This window comes from Musa acuminata, chromosome BXJ2-9 (assembly GCF_036884655.1).
Source record: "Musa acuminata AAA Group cultivar baxijiao chromosome BXJ2-9, Cavendish_Baxijiao_AAA, whole genome shotgun sequence".
Taxonomy (NCBI): domain Eukaryota; kingdom Viridiplantae; phylum Streptophyta; class Magnoliopsida; order Zingiberales; family Musaceae; genus Musa; species Musa acuminata.
Genome location: NC_088346.1, coordinates 11,138,260 through 11,154,248, shown reverse-complemented (window position 1 = coordinate 11,154,248; position 15,989 = coordinate 11,138,260). Strand labels below are relative to the sequence as shown.

Genomic DNA, 15,989 nt, shown 5'->3' with positions numbered 1-15,989 from the left:
GAGAGGAATACGAAATAAGAAACTCACGGGGCGCATTGATGAACCGTTGTTCCATCTGAAAATTTATGTATTGGAACGATCGATAAAAAAAAATGTAATCCACTAAAACATGTATTTTTTTAATAAGACAAAAAGTGTTTTCAGGTTGCTTTTTTTTTTAATAATAAAAAAAAACTCATCCAATTGAATTAACATATTGAATTGGACCGATTTAACCTAACTCAGTAAATTATACGCGATCCAAAAAGAATGATAACTAACAAAATTATTAATATTAATATTAATTCATTTATAATAATAATAACAATAATTTTTAATCTTAAAATAATCTTCATCTTTCTTTTTATCTTTTTCTAATCGGTTAGGCTATTAGTTTCCGGTCGCTCGAACGGACACGCCGACGACGTAGCAATTCCCCCAATGGCAATTTGCGTACGACTTGGTATACTGATAGTGTCGTGGCAGGACTGGCGATGCGAGCCAGGTGTTTCGCTTTTCCAGTTTTTGACGAGTACTGCTCCACTCATATTCCACTCGCAAATTTCACTTTTTTTAGTGCAAGTGTCATCGGCATGACATATTATTCAGTGGCCGATTTAAAGCGATGTTTACCCGCATCGTAGCAATGTTTTCCTTCCGCTGCGAATTTACCTGCTCTCTAATAGGATCAGAGGCAATGGGACCCACATGACACAGGAAGAGTATCGCGTCCGTCACGATCGGGTACCGGACGTTGTCCCCACGCACAGAGGAGGAGCATTATTGTTGTTCTTGCAGATCGGGGTACATCTCGTTTCCGTCGTATAAAGGCAGGCTTCTTCCGATCCGGTGATAGCACTGGCCGTAGTGGACGCGATGGCGATGGCGATGGCGATCCCGATCCCGCATCGGCAGCTGTTCATCGACGGCGAGTGGAGTGAGCCCCTCCGAGGCAAGCGTTTGCCAATAATCAACCCCGCCACCGAGGAGTCTATCGGTAGATGTTCCCTTTTCTTTGTATTACCGTTCCGTTTGGGTTCGCTTCTTGGTTATTCTTTGTCTGTCTTAGTTCATGCTACGATTACTTCGACCGCTTTGATATTGATCGGCGTTAGGAAAAGGGTTTTATTGTTGTTTGTTTTTGTTAAGGGGATATTCCGGCAGCCACCGTGGAGGATGTGGAACTGGCGGTTGCGGCCGCCCGGAGGGCGCTCACCCGGAATAAGGGTACGGACTGGGCCCGTGCCCCAGGCGCCGTACGTGCCAAGTACCTCCGAGCCATCGCTGCCAAGGTATCCTCGCCTTCGTATCTGTTAATTGTTGCTGGTCATTTTGTCTTCCTTCCTTTGACTCTTATTTTGGGCTAATTCGGTAGTTTGATGTCAGGACTAGTTTTAAGTTTTTGGATGAATCGCTGATTATTATCCTTTTCTCTAGGGCAAGATACTTGTATTGGTCTCTAGATCTGCTTGATCCCATCCTCTTTTTCTGTGGGTTCTTACCCTAGGTTAGAACATGGAAGTCGAATGCATCTTATAGGACCTTTACGATCCCTTTTTCATGAATCAGTGGGTATCCATCAGTGAACCTCCTCAAAGCATTTTCTGCATTCCACTTGGTTGCATGCCTTATTCTGTCATTACGATGAAAGATTGGTGCTAACTCCATTCATCACTTGAATCTTCTGTTTTCTACATTTCACTCTCAGAGAGATTTAGCAATCCATTTGAAAGGAGTTTCTACTCTGGTACCAGAAGGGGGGAAGAGATGGAGAATAATAGGGGAGCGGAGGAGAAGAGGAAGAAGAGGAGAGGAGTATCATTGGTGGGCTGGAGGTTGTGGGCGGCAGACGGCATGACCTCTTCATACGAGAGAGAGGCTCAGGGCAGTATTTGGGGGTTGGCACAGGGTTTTAAGGGTTTTCTTTAACTTCAAATATAAAAGAAGAACTACAGTTATATCGAGTGGTAAGTCCTATTACCACATGCTGAACTTGATATATTGGGCCATCCTTGTAGATATATACTATGAGTGAAGTCGGGTACGATCTGCAGGAGAATAAGTGCTGGTGTATCTAACATACTATAATCACTTTATCTTGGACTGCTTGGCTTGAAATTTGTTGTATAAGTTGGATCTTGTTTCATATTTTTGTTGAACAAGGAGTGCTAGTAAGACTAGTCATCATATCATGTGAGAAACAGTGCCTGATGATCCATAAGAGGCTTCTTGTGAGACTAATATCAACTATTGAGTTTTGATAGAGAAACTACATAATAAATCACAAGGTTCGTAATATCGTACCGTACTGGTATTTCGACCTGGGCTCGGTACCGATACGGTACGGTATACAGAGTACTGTAGCACTGCTACAGTGCATCGGACCGGTAACAGACGATCCACGTGCCGACAATCTGTCGGACCGGTACGTACCGCCCGTACCGGGCGGTACAGTTCGATACGGCAGACCATGATAAATCATGATCTTCCATCCTATCAGTTTTCTGTTTGTTCTTTACCGTAAATCACATGTATTTTATTGATCTCCTTTTTTTTTTGTGTGGACCAGGGCAAGTTATGGTTGCTTATCCATCGAATAATGCTTCTTTACCATTTTTTCATGGATTAGCTGGTCCACATGGACTCTTGTCCATTATAAAAAGAAATTAGGTCCATATAGAAGACAATAGTGCCATAATGAGGAGAAAACAGATCAGTATACAAAGAGAGAATAGGTTCAATTATAAAGATAATATAAGTCTTCTTGTTTTACTATTTTCATGATATGATTTGTTTTATTGAAACAATTTAAATAGCAGATAACAGACTTTTTAATTGATAAATATGAAAAGTTCATGTTGTAGGGTTGCCTTATTTTATATTTTATATTTAAAATTTCTAACTGTTTTAATCTAATGAAACTCAGATAATCGAGAAGAAATCTGAGCTGGCTTTATTGGAATCACTTGATTGTGGGAAGCCTCTGGATGAAGCGGCTTGGGACATGGTACATATGTTGGTATTCGGAATGTTGTTTATTTTCAATGATCCTTACATTTACTTCTTTCTGTTGTTTTCCAGGATGATGTTGCTGGTTGTTTTGAGTTTTATGCCGATCTTGCAGAAGCCTTAGATGCGAAACAAAGAGCTCCACTCTCTCTTCCTATGCAAACATTTAAGTGCTACATTCTGAGAGAACCTATTGGAGTTGTTGGGCTGATTACTCCTTGGTATCTTTCAAAACTTGCTAATACTTTCTGCACCTTTGAATGCTTTTAAACCTTTACAAGATTTGTGGGTGATTTGTTCTTTTAACTGCGGTCAGTTTGCAACACAGACAGTGATTGCAAAAGGCGCTCGGGCGAGGCGAGGCGAGGCCCGAGCGCCTCGCTAATGTCCTAGGCGGCGCGCTTCAAACAGGCGCCGCCTGGGTGCTCGCCCGAGCCCAGGCGCTGGGCGCTTCGGGCGAGCGCCTGGGTAAACTAAGGCGACCGAACCAGAATTTTAGGTCTGGTTCGGTCCTGGTTCGGTTGTTATTTGGTTCAATCGAACCAACTAAACCGATATAACCCCAACCCTAACCCTAACCCTAACCCAACACTAACCTGCTGCCGCTGCCGCTCTCGATCGCGATCTCGTCGCTCGCTGCCGCTGCTCCCGCTGACGCTGCTCCCCGCTGTCGTTGCTCGCGCCTCCCGCGAGCCCTCTCGCTGCTCGCGTCTCCTGCGAGCCCTCTCGCTGCTCGCGTCTCCTGCGAGCCTTCCCGCTGCTCGCGCCTCCCTCGAGCCCTCCCGCGAGCCTTCCCTCTGCTCGCGCCTCCCGCGAGCCCTCCCAGCTGCCGCGAGCCCTCCCGCTACTCGCCCCTCCCGCTCCCTTTCCTTTTCCCCCCGCCGCTCGCCGCTGCCGACGCTGCTTCCTTTCTCCGTCAAGCTCAGACTGCTCAGTATACTCTTAAATCTTAATATTAAGTTTATTTGAATTTTGAAATGATTAATTTTCATTAATAGATTAATAATATATTATTTTGATTTTAATGTTATTAATTTTGTGATTTTGTATCTTAGATTTTTTTAATTTAATAGCATATTTTTATTTAAAATTTTAAATAATTATATATATTAATTATATTATATATTTTTATATTTTAGCGCCTCGCTTCGCTCGGGCGAGCGCCTAGCGCCTCGGGCGTTTTTGGACCTTGGCGCCTTTTGGCGCCTAGCGCTTTTTAAATCACTGAACACAGAAGAATTTAAGAGCGCTATATCGTGAGATTATAATATTTGTCCTATTTGTTGAAGCTGGAGTCTTTGAGTATTCATATTAACTTCATATAAGTTTAAGCAGCATGCAGATGCCATATTGTAGGTTGGATTTGATAGTCTCCTTAATGCTGAGTGCATATCTATGACCATTGTAATGCTAGTTTGACATTTGTCTCTTGCATAAAAAAGTGCTAGGTTGATTGTTTAATTTGTAATCTCAGACCTTCACCTATTGTGAAGGGACACTAAAAAAACTCAAGTACTATACCAGTCCTATTTTTTAAGTCATGATATTCTTATGTGAATTGTAAATGGTTTGAACTGCAAGTGCTACTTCACAGTATCTGGCATCATCTTTCAGAAACATCACAAGACTTTGGAGCAGTGATTGCAAAAGGCGCTCGGGCGCTCGCCTAGGCGCTCGGGCGAGGCGAGGCGAGGCCCGAGCGCCTCGCTAATGTCCCAGGCGGCGCGCTTCAATCAGGCGCCGCCTAGGCGCTCGCCCGAGCCCAGGCGCTGGGCGCTTCGGGCGAGCGCCTGGGTAAACCGAACCAGAATTTTAGGTCTGGTTCGGTCCTGGTTCGATTGTTAGTTGGTTCAATCGAACCAACTAAACCGATATAACCCCAACCCTAACCTGCTGCCGATCCCGATCGCGATCTCGTCGCTCGCTGTCGCTGCTCCTGCTACCGCTGCTCGCCGCTGTCGCTGCTCGCGCCTCCCGCGAGCCTTCCCGCTGCTCGTGCCTCCCGCGAGCCCTCTCGCTGCTCGCGCCTCCTGCGAGCCCTCCTGCTGCTCGCGCCTCCCGCGAGCCCTCCCGCTGCTCGCGCCTCCCTCGAGGCCTCCCGCTGCTCGCGCCTTCCGCTCCCTTTCCCTTTCCCGCTGCCGCTGCCGCCGCTCGCCGCTGCTGCTGCCGCTGCCGCCGCTCACCACTGCCGCTGCCGCCACTGCTGTCGTCACTCGCCGCCGCTCGCCGCTGCTGCCGCCGCTCGCCGCTGCTTCCTCGTTTCTCCGTCAGCAGATTTATACTATTAATGTGATTATATTTATTAATTATATTATATATTTTTATATTTTTATTTAAAATTTTAAATAATTATATTTATTAATTATATTTTATATTTTTATATTTTAGCGCCTCGCTTCGCTCGGGCGAGCGCCTAGCGCCTCGGGCGTTTTTGGACCTTGGCGCCTTTTGGCGCCTAGCGCTTTTTAAATCACTGCTTTGGAGTAAGAACTAACCTATTAGATAACCATGCCATTATGCAATTCATTGTCAAATGGTCTGAAAAATCTCATCATTTGGATCTCAAAGTGCTTCAACTTCTAATATGGGGATGAAATAGCTTGTTGGAGGCCTGCAGTTCAGGTAGTTGCGGCATGGTTGAACCTAGACTTGGAATTTATGCATATTATGAAAAATAACATTAGCTAGATCACCTGTTTCATATTTTACTGCCAAAATGTTCAATTATAACATTCGAAATCTTTCATATATTATTTTTTTTATTTTGATCATCCAATCCAACTTGAGGGACATTAGTAATCATAGCATATAAAATCTTTTCTCCTAGGACAAATTGTAAAACTATAATTCGATTCCCAAATCTCTTTCCTTCTGTAATATCATCCTTAAGATCCTTATCCACAACAATGCAAAATTGGTTAACCTTTTCAGTATACCAAATTTTAAATCGAGTGTCTATATATCTTTCTCCTATCCACTTAATCTCCTAGTTAGACTCATTTCCCAATACATTGTCATAGACTCCTAATTAGACTCAGACTCATTTCCCCATATTATTATAAAAATATGAAAATTTCTATATAATTAGTCATCTTTTTGGCTCAGGTTAAAGCTAATAATGCCCATCACAATAAATCCAATAAATACAGGAAAATAGAAAATGCATGTCTAGCACTTTTAGGCTCATCTTAGTCCTAACAAGGATTAGTTTCGTTACTCTTTTGGGAGTTGTATTCCCTGCCATCTGTTCTCATAATTGGGAGTTGTGTTCCCTGCCATCTGTTGGGTGTTTTCACCAATGGAAAGAAGAGAGCTCTGATCACTGATTCTGCATGTTGTTACTTTGTAGTTGCAAATGAAGTTAGACCTGCTCTACAATTTAAGTTTCATAAATTGGCTACCTGCAATCTGCTTTGATGAGGGAGGATGATGATAATCTGTCATTAGGCCTTGAAGTACTGCCTTTTCCAATTTACATCTTAAGTCATCTCTTCACAAGTTTGACTTTTATTATGCAGTCCTCTACACTGCAGTTTTGGTGTGTCCATCTTATGCAACTGCTGCAGTAATTTTTAAGGGTTAATTATCATTTAAACCGAAATTCTGAATTTCACACGATACACCTTTTATGTGTGCTTAATGTGGTTACTTAGCATAACAGATAAAATTTTGACATGCTTCACCGTTTAATTCAAGGAACTATCCTCTATTGATGGCTGCATGGAAGGTTGCTCCTGCTTTGGCTGCTGGATGTACAGCTGTTTTGAAGCCCTCAGAACTATCTTCCGTGTAAGAAGTGGCTGTGTATTTTTTTGAACTAAATTTGACTTGGTTCATCTAAGAAGCTTTTTATCAGGACCTGTTTGGAGCTTGCTCGAGTCTGTAAAGAAGTAGCACTGCCACCTGGTGTGCTAAATGTTGTGACTGGTTTAGGTCCAGAAGCTGGTGCTCCTTTGGCATCTCATCCTCATGTGGATAAGGTTCAGCTAGGTTCTTAATGTTTATGGATTTTGAAAAACCTTCCATATTTATATGTTAGATTATTCAAGAAAATGATGATTAGACTTACACCTGGTCAACTTTGTTATGCAGGTTGCATTTACTGGAAGTACCGAAACTGGTAAAAAAATTATGACATCTGCTGCCCAAATGGTTAAGGTTTGTCTATTCTGGTAATCTGTATTTTCTTATTATTATATGTGTAGACATTCTCTTTAGCTGATTTATAGAAAGGTTTGTTATTCATGGTTGTTCAGTTACATTAATATATAGGAATTGTGGAATTTCCTTTTTGTTGCTATTTGAATCTAATCTCTGTGGCCTTTATCAGCCTGTTTCATTGGAGCTAGGGGGTAAAAGTCCTATTATTGTGTTTGAAGATGTTGAGGTTGAAAAAGGTCTGTATCAAACTGCTAGACAGCTCAATTGAAATAACTGTTTTTCTTGACGCTCCCATAATCTATATTGAAGTATTTGTCAATGGTCTAAGCATTCAGTAGTTGAAAGTGATTGTGCTCAATTGTCTGAAACGAAAACAGCTGTTGAGTGGACACTTTTTGGATGCTTTTGGACAAATGGTCAGATCTGCAGTGCAACTTCTCGCCTTCTTCTGCATGTAAGTGTATTCTCGAATTTTCATTATCAAAATATTATATAGTAATATCCATAGCCACTTTTTACTTGGAAAATATTATGATCTAAGATCTATCTTATTTGTTTTGTATTTACTATTTACACAATTCATAAGGCACTTTTATTCAGGGTCTGTCGTACCGAACCGTACTACCTGGTACGGGCGGTACGTACCGGTCCGACAGGTTGTCAGTACGCGGACCGCCTGTTACCGGTCCGAGTGCACTGTAGCAGTACTACAGTACTCGGCACACCTAGGTGTACCGCTCGGTATACCATACCGTACCGGTACCGAGCTCAGATCGAAATATCGGTATGGTACGGTATTGCAAACCTTGCTTTTATTTCTATGGATATTGAAGTTATGTTTCATATCTGGATATGTAACAATGACAGGAAACCATCGCAGAAGAATTTCTTGGGAAGCTTGTAACATGGGCCAAAAACATCAAAGTCTCAGATCCATTGGAAGAAGGTTGCAGGCTTGGTCCTGTGGTTAGTGAAGGACAGGTATAAGACATTTACAGATCAATTCCAAATTAACTGTGATTAGGATTTTTTTTCTGATTAAGTTACTACTTGGTCTAAACCATTAGCTAAAACTCTAAAAAGTAAACCACTTAACACAACAGCTTTTATGAGTTTTTGGATGCTGAATGCTTGAAAATTTTGTGGCTTATCAGAATTTTCTTTTGGATGAAACTCACCTTTGAAATGAAAAGTATTCTTTGTCGGTAGACTGCACAATATATTTATCTTTATCTTTGTGGGGAACCAGTAGGTAAAATTAGTTGATGAGTGTTTCATAGTGTTTGTCCTAACACTGCTACGCTGTTGTATTGCTTTGCAACTTCAAATGTTTATAGGACACTTAACCATTATATGATACTCTATCAGGTTGCAATTCAGAGCCCTGTTGATACTCCTTTTTGCCTCCCTCTCTTACTGTTTTAAGGTTTCCTACCCTTTGATATGTTTGCATTATGAAGGGAGGAATAAGGAATAGAGAAGAGTGTCCTGTGGTTTTGTACATTGTAACTGAATATTGTTTCTGTCTCCAAGTTTATTTACTAGATGTTTTAATTAAATTTAAAGGGGCAGTTTAAACTGGCAAGTCCTTCATGGACACTCTATTTCCTCTGCGCCATTTATCTTTGCAACTTATTTAAGAACATTTGGCTGTATTAACATCTCAATTGGACAAGTAATTTAGGCCTTGAACTCTTTGTTTACTCTCTCTTATTTCTTCGAGGGCACTATGCGGTCTGCTGTGTTCTTTTGAAGTCTTATTCCAAATGCCATCCTTTCTTTTATACACATTTATAGTTTATAAGTTCATATTTAATATCCTCTTGCTAATTGTCTATATTATCTTAGTCAGAAGTTAAATATTGTGGTGATTTTATTCCTACTGTAGAATGTTTGAAGTGCAAATTCGCTGTTTCTAGGCTTGTTAAAATGTCTCTTTCTGTGCCTTCTTTACCAAGGTATGCAATACCATACCATACCGGTGTTTCGAGGTTGGCTCGGTATAGTACAGTACTATGTATCGCTCGGTACACCAGGGCGTACCGAGTGATTTTAAATATTTCTTCCTCTTACTGTAGCACGTTCCGTCCGGTAGCGGGCGGTCCGCGTATCGGTATGCCGTCGGACCGGTATGTACCGCCCGTACCGGGCGGTACTATTCGAAATTGCATACCATGTTCTTTACTATGTCATTCAATATGAGGTCGGCCATAGAGTCAAACTCAATTGTAAAAGACTCAAATGGAGATTTGACAAACTTCTACAAATAGTTGTCAATGTAACATGGACCATCTATACTTGATGCCAAATTCATAGCTGTGGCAAATTGGGAAATAGACCTGACTAGCAGGAGTCTTTCATAAGTCCCAGGTTACCTACTTCCGATCTGTGTGATCTCTAAGCTTGATAGAAACCACCTTTCCTGATATTTACAATCATATATTAAATTTTCTTAGTAGTTTGTAGGTGTTACAACCACATGGCTGCCTATAGCAGGTACAACCATTATGTCGAGGAAAAAACTTTGAAAATGACATGAAGTAGGATGGTTGTGGAGAGAGAATAGTGTAAAAGATATTCATATACTTGGATATGAGAAAAGTAGAGAAAATATACAAAGCATGACAACAGATGGGGCAACCAAGGTAGAAAGAATAAATTAGTAAGATTCATGCAATCCTTTTTAAATTCCAGCTGAAAGGATAAGTGGTGAACACTAGCTGTCAACTTACATATAACACTGCCAACCAGAGAGCTACAGCTTGGATTGTATATCTTATCTTTTGAGGCAAGTCTTTTAAGTGACAAGGTTTTCTTTTCCCTTCTTCTGGTTGGATGGTAGCAGAACATGTAACTTATAACTCTGACTTGGCTTTTAGAATCTTGATCTGCGTGCAGATGATGTCCACCACATCTGGATTTATTCAAAATATCAAAGTTGTTGAGTACTTGTACAATTCTAAAGAAATTAGCATCAGTTTAAAGCCAGTCATCCTATTTCTAATTTTCACCTGAGCATAACCTGCTATGAGAACTTGGTGAGCATCATCTGTTACTGACATAGACAAATATGTTCAGATAAGGGTTTTTGGGACCATAATATCATTTCTTGAAAACTAAACAAAACCATTATTGTTTATGTATTTGTCCTACATGCTTTTTTTTATAAGATTATTTTTTTTCTGTTTGAAGGACTGATGCATTGCAAATACCTCACAGGCTTCCCTAGTTAGCAGTGGATTACCTACTACTAAGTTTTCTTTTTTTTTTTTGCAATTCTATCCTAGTATTTCCAGGATCTTAAATCTATATTTGATCTATAAAGATGTCATTTCTGTTAATGGCATTGTAAAGCAGAATATTTATGCATATACGACTCAGATTCCCAAAAGAACAGTGTAAATTGCCATCTAACTATATGTTAATTGATTCAGTATGAAAAGATAAACAAGTTTATTTCAACTGCAAAAAGTGAAGGGGCAACTATTCTATGCGGAGGTGGACGCCCACAGGTGAATGATACTCTTCTGTTGTTCTGCACTTTTGTACTTAAGGAGCAATATGGATTTATTGACATTATCAGCTAATGCCAGCATTTAGAGAAAGGGTATTTTGTTGAACCAACAATTATAACAAATGTGGAAACATCTATGCAAATTTGGAGAGAGGAAATTTTTGGGCCTGTTCTTTGTGTTAAGACATTTAGGACTGAAGAAGAAGCTATTGAACTTGCAAATGATACTCAGTGAGTTGCTTACCCATGTTACTGAAGCAATATCTGAGATTCTGCACATAAAATTGTTGTTATGCCCACTGATATTACTTGTTTTTTTTCCAGTTATGGCTTGGCAGGCGCTGTGATTTCTAAAGATACTGAGCGTTGCCAGCGAATATCTGAGGTAGAACCTGGAATACTATTTCCTACTGTCATTGATTTTAAAACAGTATACCATGCATCTTGTTGATGACATCAAATTTGGCTTGTTTGCAATCAAATATATCATTTTTTTCAGCTATCTTCATCTCTGTTGTATTCCAACCATGTGTAATGACATGATACTAAACCAGTTTAAAAAGTGCTAGGCGCTAAGGTCCAAAAACGCCTGAGGCGCTAGGCGTTCGCTCGAGCGCGATGCGCTAAAATATAAAGATATATAATATAATTAATAAATATAATTATTTAAATAAAAAATATTATTATTAGTATACAGTTAGTAGTATACTGTTAATATACTATTAACAGCATACTATTGAAGTGAGAAGAGTATGAGTAAGAGGAAGATCGAGGCTACTGATTGAGAGCAGCGGCAACAGTTGCAGCGAGTCGCGGGAGCGACGACAGTGGCAGCGGTAGCGGGAGTGGTGACAATGGCAACGGCAACGGGAGCGAGAGCGGCGAGCAGGGTTAGGGTTGGGGAAGTCGCGAGAGGAAGGCTGATATCAATGCTTTAGTTGGTTCGATCGAACCAACTAAAGCACCGGAGATCGAATCAGACCTAAAACACTGGCTTGGTCTCCTGGTTTAACTCGGGCACTCGCCCGAAGAGCTCGGCTCCTAGGCTCAGGCGAGTGCCCAGGCGGTGCCTCTTTGAAGCGCACCACCTAGAAATGAAGCAAGGCGCTCGGGGTGGGTTTTGCGCAAGTATAGTAACATTATGTAGCTTAGTTGGTTCAATCAAACCAACTAGCTATTGTTCAATTGAACCAAACTTAATAGTCTGGTTTGATTGTTTTGTTTCAATCGGACGCTCAATTGAGGTGCCCGGTGCCTAGGTTTAGGTGAGTGTCCAAGCGGCACTTCATCGAAGCGCATCACTTGGTCAATCTTTGAGGCGCTCTGACCTTGCCTTGAGTCACCCGAGCCCCTAGGCGAGCGCCCGGGCGCCTATTCAAACCACTATTGAGTTTATAAAATAAATAATTTTTTGTTATATTAAATTGCATACTTGACGCTCGTACGTGAACTCAAATATGAGATTTATCACTTGTACAACAATGTACTAACCAATCTGATGTCTCAATAGAGACAATAACTATTGAGTTGAGAGAGCAATTTATTACTAATTTAACTATTGAGCTTGGAGAGCAATTTATTTCCTAATTTAACTATTGAGTTGAGAGAGCAATTTATTACTAATGTTTAACAGATATGAGCTAAAGCAAACAAGACATTAACCCAATGAAGATAAAAGAAGTTTGACATATTAGTTATAAATAAGACATAAACTCAAATGAGATTCGGATGCTCATCTGTCAAGGTGCTTCCCTCTAGCTTTTTTTTGTAGTCTTAATAATTTTCTGGTAACCAACTCTATCCTAAAAGATACTTTGATTTTTGGTGTTCACCATGGTTGATTTGGCCATATCGGAAAATCCATCAGTAAAATGTTTCTTCAGTCGGAGTAGTCCTCCACTACAATCAGTATGTAATCACAGCAGACAAATTGCGAATGTTGACAGTGCTCCAAGTGACTTGCTACCACATTAGATCATTACTTTGCTGCTTCTGTCAGTACCCTACAGACATTGACAAGCTCATTCAAGTACATAATTATAAAATTTGGAACTGAGTAGTAAATATGACCTAGATCTACATGATTTTAGGTTAGGACCCCATGGATTTATTTTTGTTGAACATGAATCTAGTCTAATTCTGCATGGATCTAAGTTGGATCTACATAGATGTTGGTCGGATTCGAATGGATCTTAGTTTGGTTTGAACAAATTTTGGCTTAGATTTATGCCAGTTTCTGACAGTTCCGAGCAGATCTAGCTTCAAATTAAATAGATATATGATATATTTGCATAGATCCACCTTATTTCAGCAAGAAATTAAATAAGATTTATTTATCGATCTACAAAGAAAGGTCAAACCTAAGCCAAAATAGAAACCAGAATCCATGATTTTGTGAGCTTAAGATGAAGATGTCATGATAACATAATTTCATTCAACAAAACAAAAAAAAATTATTGAGTTTTGGGTATAACTTGTGTGAATAAAAAATGAGGATGATTTCTTCATAATGGAACTTTATTTTTTGCAATTGACCTTGAGAAAGAAGAAGTTTGGAGAATGAGGTTGTGTGTGTAAGAACAAAAGGAAAAAAAGGGGTGCCCATGATGTGGGAGGGAGTTCTGGATACAAGTATTGGGCAGTATACTTACTGCTTGGTAATTAAGTACAACAGTCAAATACCAGGCAGTACACGAGATATGAAAAACTATACTGAGCAGTATGTTTGGCAAGAACCAAACTGAGTGAAACAGGTTGGTTTTCATGCTGGTTCAGTGTTGAACCAGTAAATACTAGCTTGTACCGGGCAACTCGCCTGATAGTTTAGACCTTGATTGCAACGACATGGTAGTGGTGGTAGAATCAATGATGGCATGGTGGTGGAGACAATGGGAAACTTAGTGATGAGGTGGTGACAGGATAACAACAGTAGTTATTGTGATGAGGTGGTATAGATGATGGTAATATTGGAGAGTTGGTAGTAGCAAGGTTTTCATGGTACCATGGTGTGCCACCTAGTACGGGTGGTACATATGAGTCCATTGTTACGCCCCATCGTACCATGTGTCAGTTTAATCTTTTTTGATATTCTTTAATATCCATATCAACTTTCTACTTCCTCTTTTAGGAAGAGTGGAGCCCAGACATATTGTATCATTGTGCAATATATCCATATCAACATGAGAAAGGGTACTTGTTTAACCTAAGAGGATTTTAGGTGGTCATGGATCACTCATCAGAACATGCCTCTCCATTTTCACTATTTTGCCTAGTTCTGTGAGCAATCTTTTTTTTTTTTTTCAAATCTTTTTTTTAATAATTAATCAACGATATCAAAACCTTCTACTTTATGATGCTTTAGGATCCTCCATTTTCTCTATTTTATTCGTATTTTTTATGTTATTTAATTTGTATATAAGGTCTGTTTATATCATTCATGTTACAAGTCACAGAAAATGAAACTACATTGGAAACAAGATTCACATGGCATGATGATACAAAAGTAATTATGAGATATGAGTTACCTGTACGTCACAAGGCATTTGTAGCAAAGTACCAAGTCATCTTCTAACCAGATGGACCAGATTTGGTGGTATTTAACATCAGAATTTGTACCTCTCCCCTACTTTGGTTTAGCCAGTCACAAATATAAGTAAAACCAACTTTAAGGAGCTGCATTTGAGTGGGAAATTTTCTTGGTCAAGCAAGCTCAGAATTTTCTTTGCCCATTCAGATGATTCAAGCGGGAGTTATTTGGGTAAACTGCTCGCAACCCTGCTTCTGTCAAGCTCCTTGGGGAGGAACCAAGCGCAGTGGTTTCGGGCGTGAACTTGGTGAATGGTGAGTCTGGTAAAAATCTTTGCAGTCCGTCGTCTCTTGCAATTTTCTCTATCATGCTTTTTCCTTTCTCTGTACAGGGGGCTGGATAACTACTTGAGCGTCAAGCAGGTCACCGAATACATATCAGATGACCCGTGGGGCTGGTATCCGTCTCCATCCAAGCTGTAGACACAACGAGGACCTGCCCGGGCGTGATCAATCTCACCAACCATCTGCATCGTTCCAAGTGGTCCTGGAACTTTAAGTAAACTATGCAAGATGCATTTTAGTCGCTACTATATGCCACTGCACTTGAGTTCCGAAACCTACACATGCTGTGCTACCCGTTCCTTTTTCTGGAATGGCTTCGTTTGGGAGTGCCACCCAAAGGATATGGTTTGTCGATCATGCTCCATTAATGGATTCGATTTGAGTAGATATATATTTATTCCTCCAATGAATCGAAACTTACATCTGATTGAGATACAATATTGTCACGACGGTTATATGTATTTATTGTCAATAAATTTAATTAAAACGTAAACAAAATTAAGTAAATTAATTAAACAAAATTTGAAGGTTTCCGGTTTGGAATAAACCTCTCTCTCATCCATCCAGTAGTCCTTGAGAGAGAAAGTTAGGCTTGTTCAGCATTAACTACGCTAAACAATGACACAGAAAGCTAGGCTTCGGCAGGGATATTTATATATATATATATATATATATATATATATATATGCCCCGTCAAAGACGCTAAACAATGACACGGGTATTGGACCAGAAGAAGTGATCCAGTTGGGACCACAACCAATGAACACACGGTATCACCTGCCATTCTCAACCGCCCATGGAACTAATGCTTCAAAGACTTATCATCTTATCTTGGCGCAAGGAGAATGTCCATCCTCCTCCTCTCCCCGCATCCATAAAACAACAAAAAAGGAGAATTGCTTCCATCCACACAAACATATCTCCTGCTTTATGGAGCTTTGTCTCGATGCCCGAAGCTGTGAGTCAGTTGACCCACACAGCTGTCATGTGTCTTTTCTCGCCTTGTCGTGTGATGATGGATATGGACCAGACGTCGACGGAACATCAATTATAATCATCTCTTTTCTGCTCTAAGTACATATTTTGGGTTTTATGATTGGATTAAAAGAGAGATACGCGTTCTTGCCTAGCGTGCTGCAAGTCATGCCCGTGACCACCTAAGATAAGCATCAACTCATTTCGTTCGATTTCAATGAAAGAAAATGGTTCTTTTAAGGTAAGAAGAATTCTTTATTAATTGCTAATCATCGCTCAGTAAAAAAGTGTCCTTTTGTCCTTGCACGAGGAAGATCTTATCCCACTTGCTCTCGCCCCACAAATAGAGGGACCCAAAATCTTAGTCGACGACAGACCTTCACGTGCTCTTCCAGCTCACCAATGCGTCTTCTTCCTACGACGTCGGTATCTCCATGCACGTGAATCCACCCTCGTCTCCTCCCTCCATATGCCATTCTCA

General features: G+C 40.4%; 1 protein-coding gene across 1 annotated transcript; it reads left to right on the top strand.

Annotated features, from left to right (window-relative positions):
- Positions 1-622: 622 nt before the first annotated feature.
- On the top strand, positions 623-14,939 carry LOC135623120 (betaine aldehyde dehydrogenase 2-like). Its single transcript, XM_065125683.1, has 15 exons — positions 623-976; positions 1,129-1,271; positions 2,906-2,986; positions 3,061-3,209; positions 6,685-6,777; positions 6,845-6,968; positions 7,081-7,146; positions 7,319-7,385; positions 7,527-7,603; positions 8,017-8,130; positions 10,584-10,661; positions 10,743-10,894; positions 10,988-11,048; positions 14,397-14,503; positions 14,581-14,939. The coding sequence occupies exons 1-15, from the start codon at positions 856-858 to the stop codon at positions 14,669-14,671; spliced, it is 1,524 nt and encodes a 507-aa protein (XP_064981755.1). The 5' UTR covers positions 623-855; the 3' UTR covers positions 14,672-14,939.
- The last annotated feature ends 1,050 nt before the right edge of the window (positions 14,940-15,989 follow it).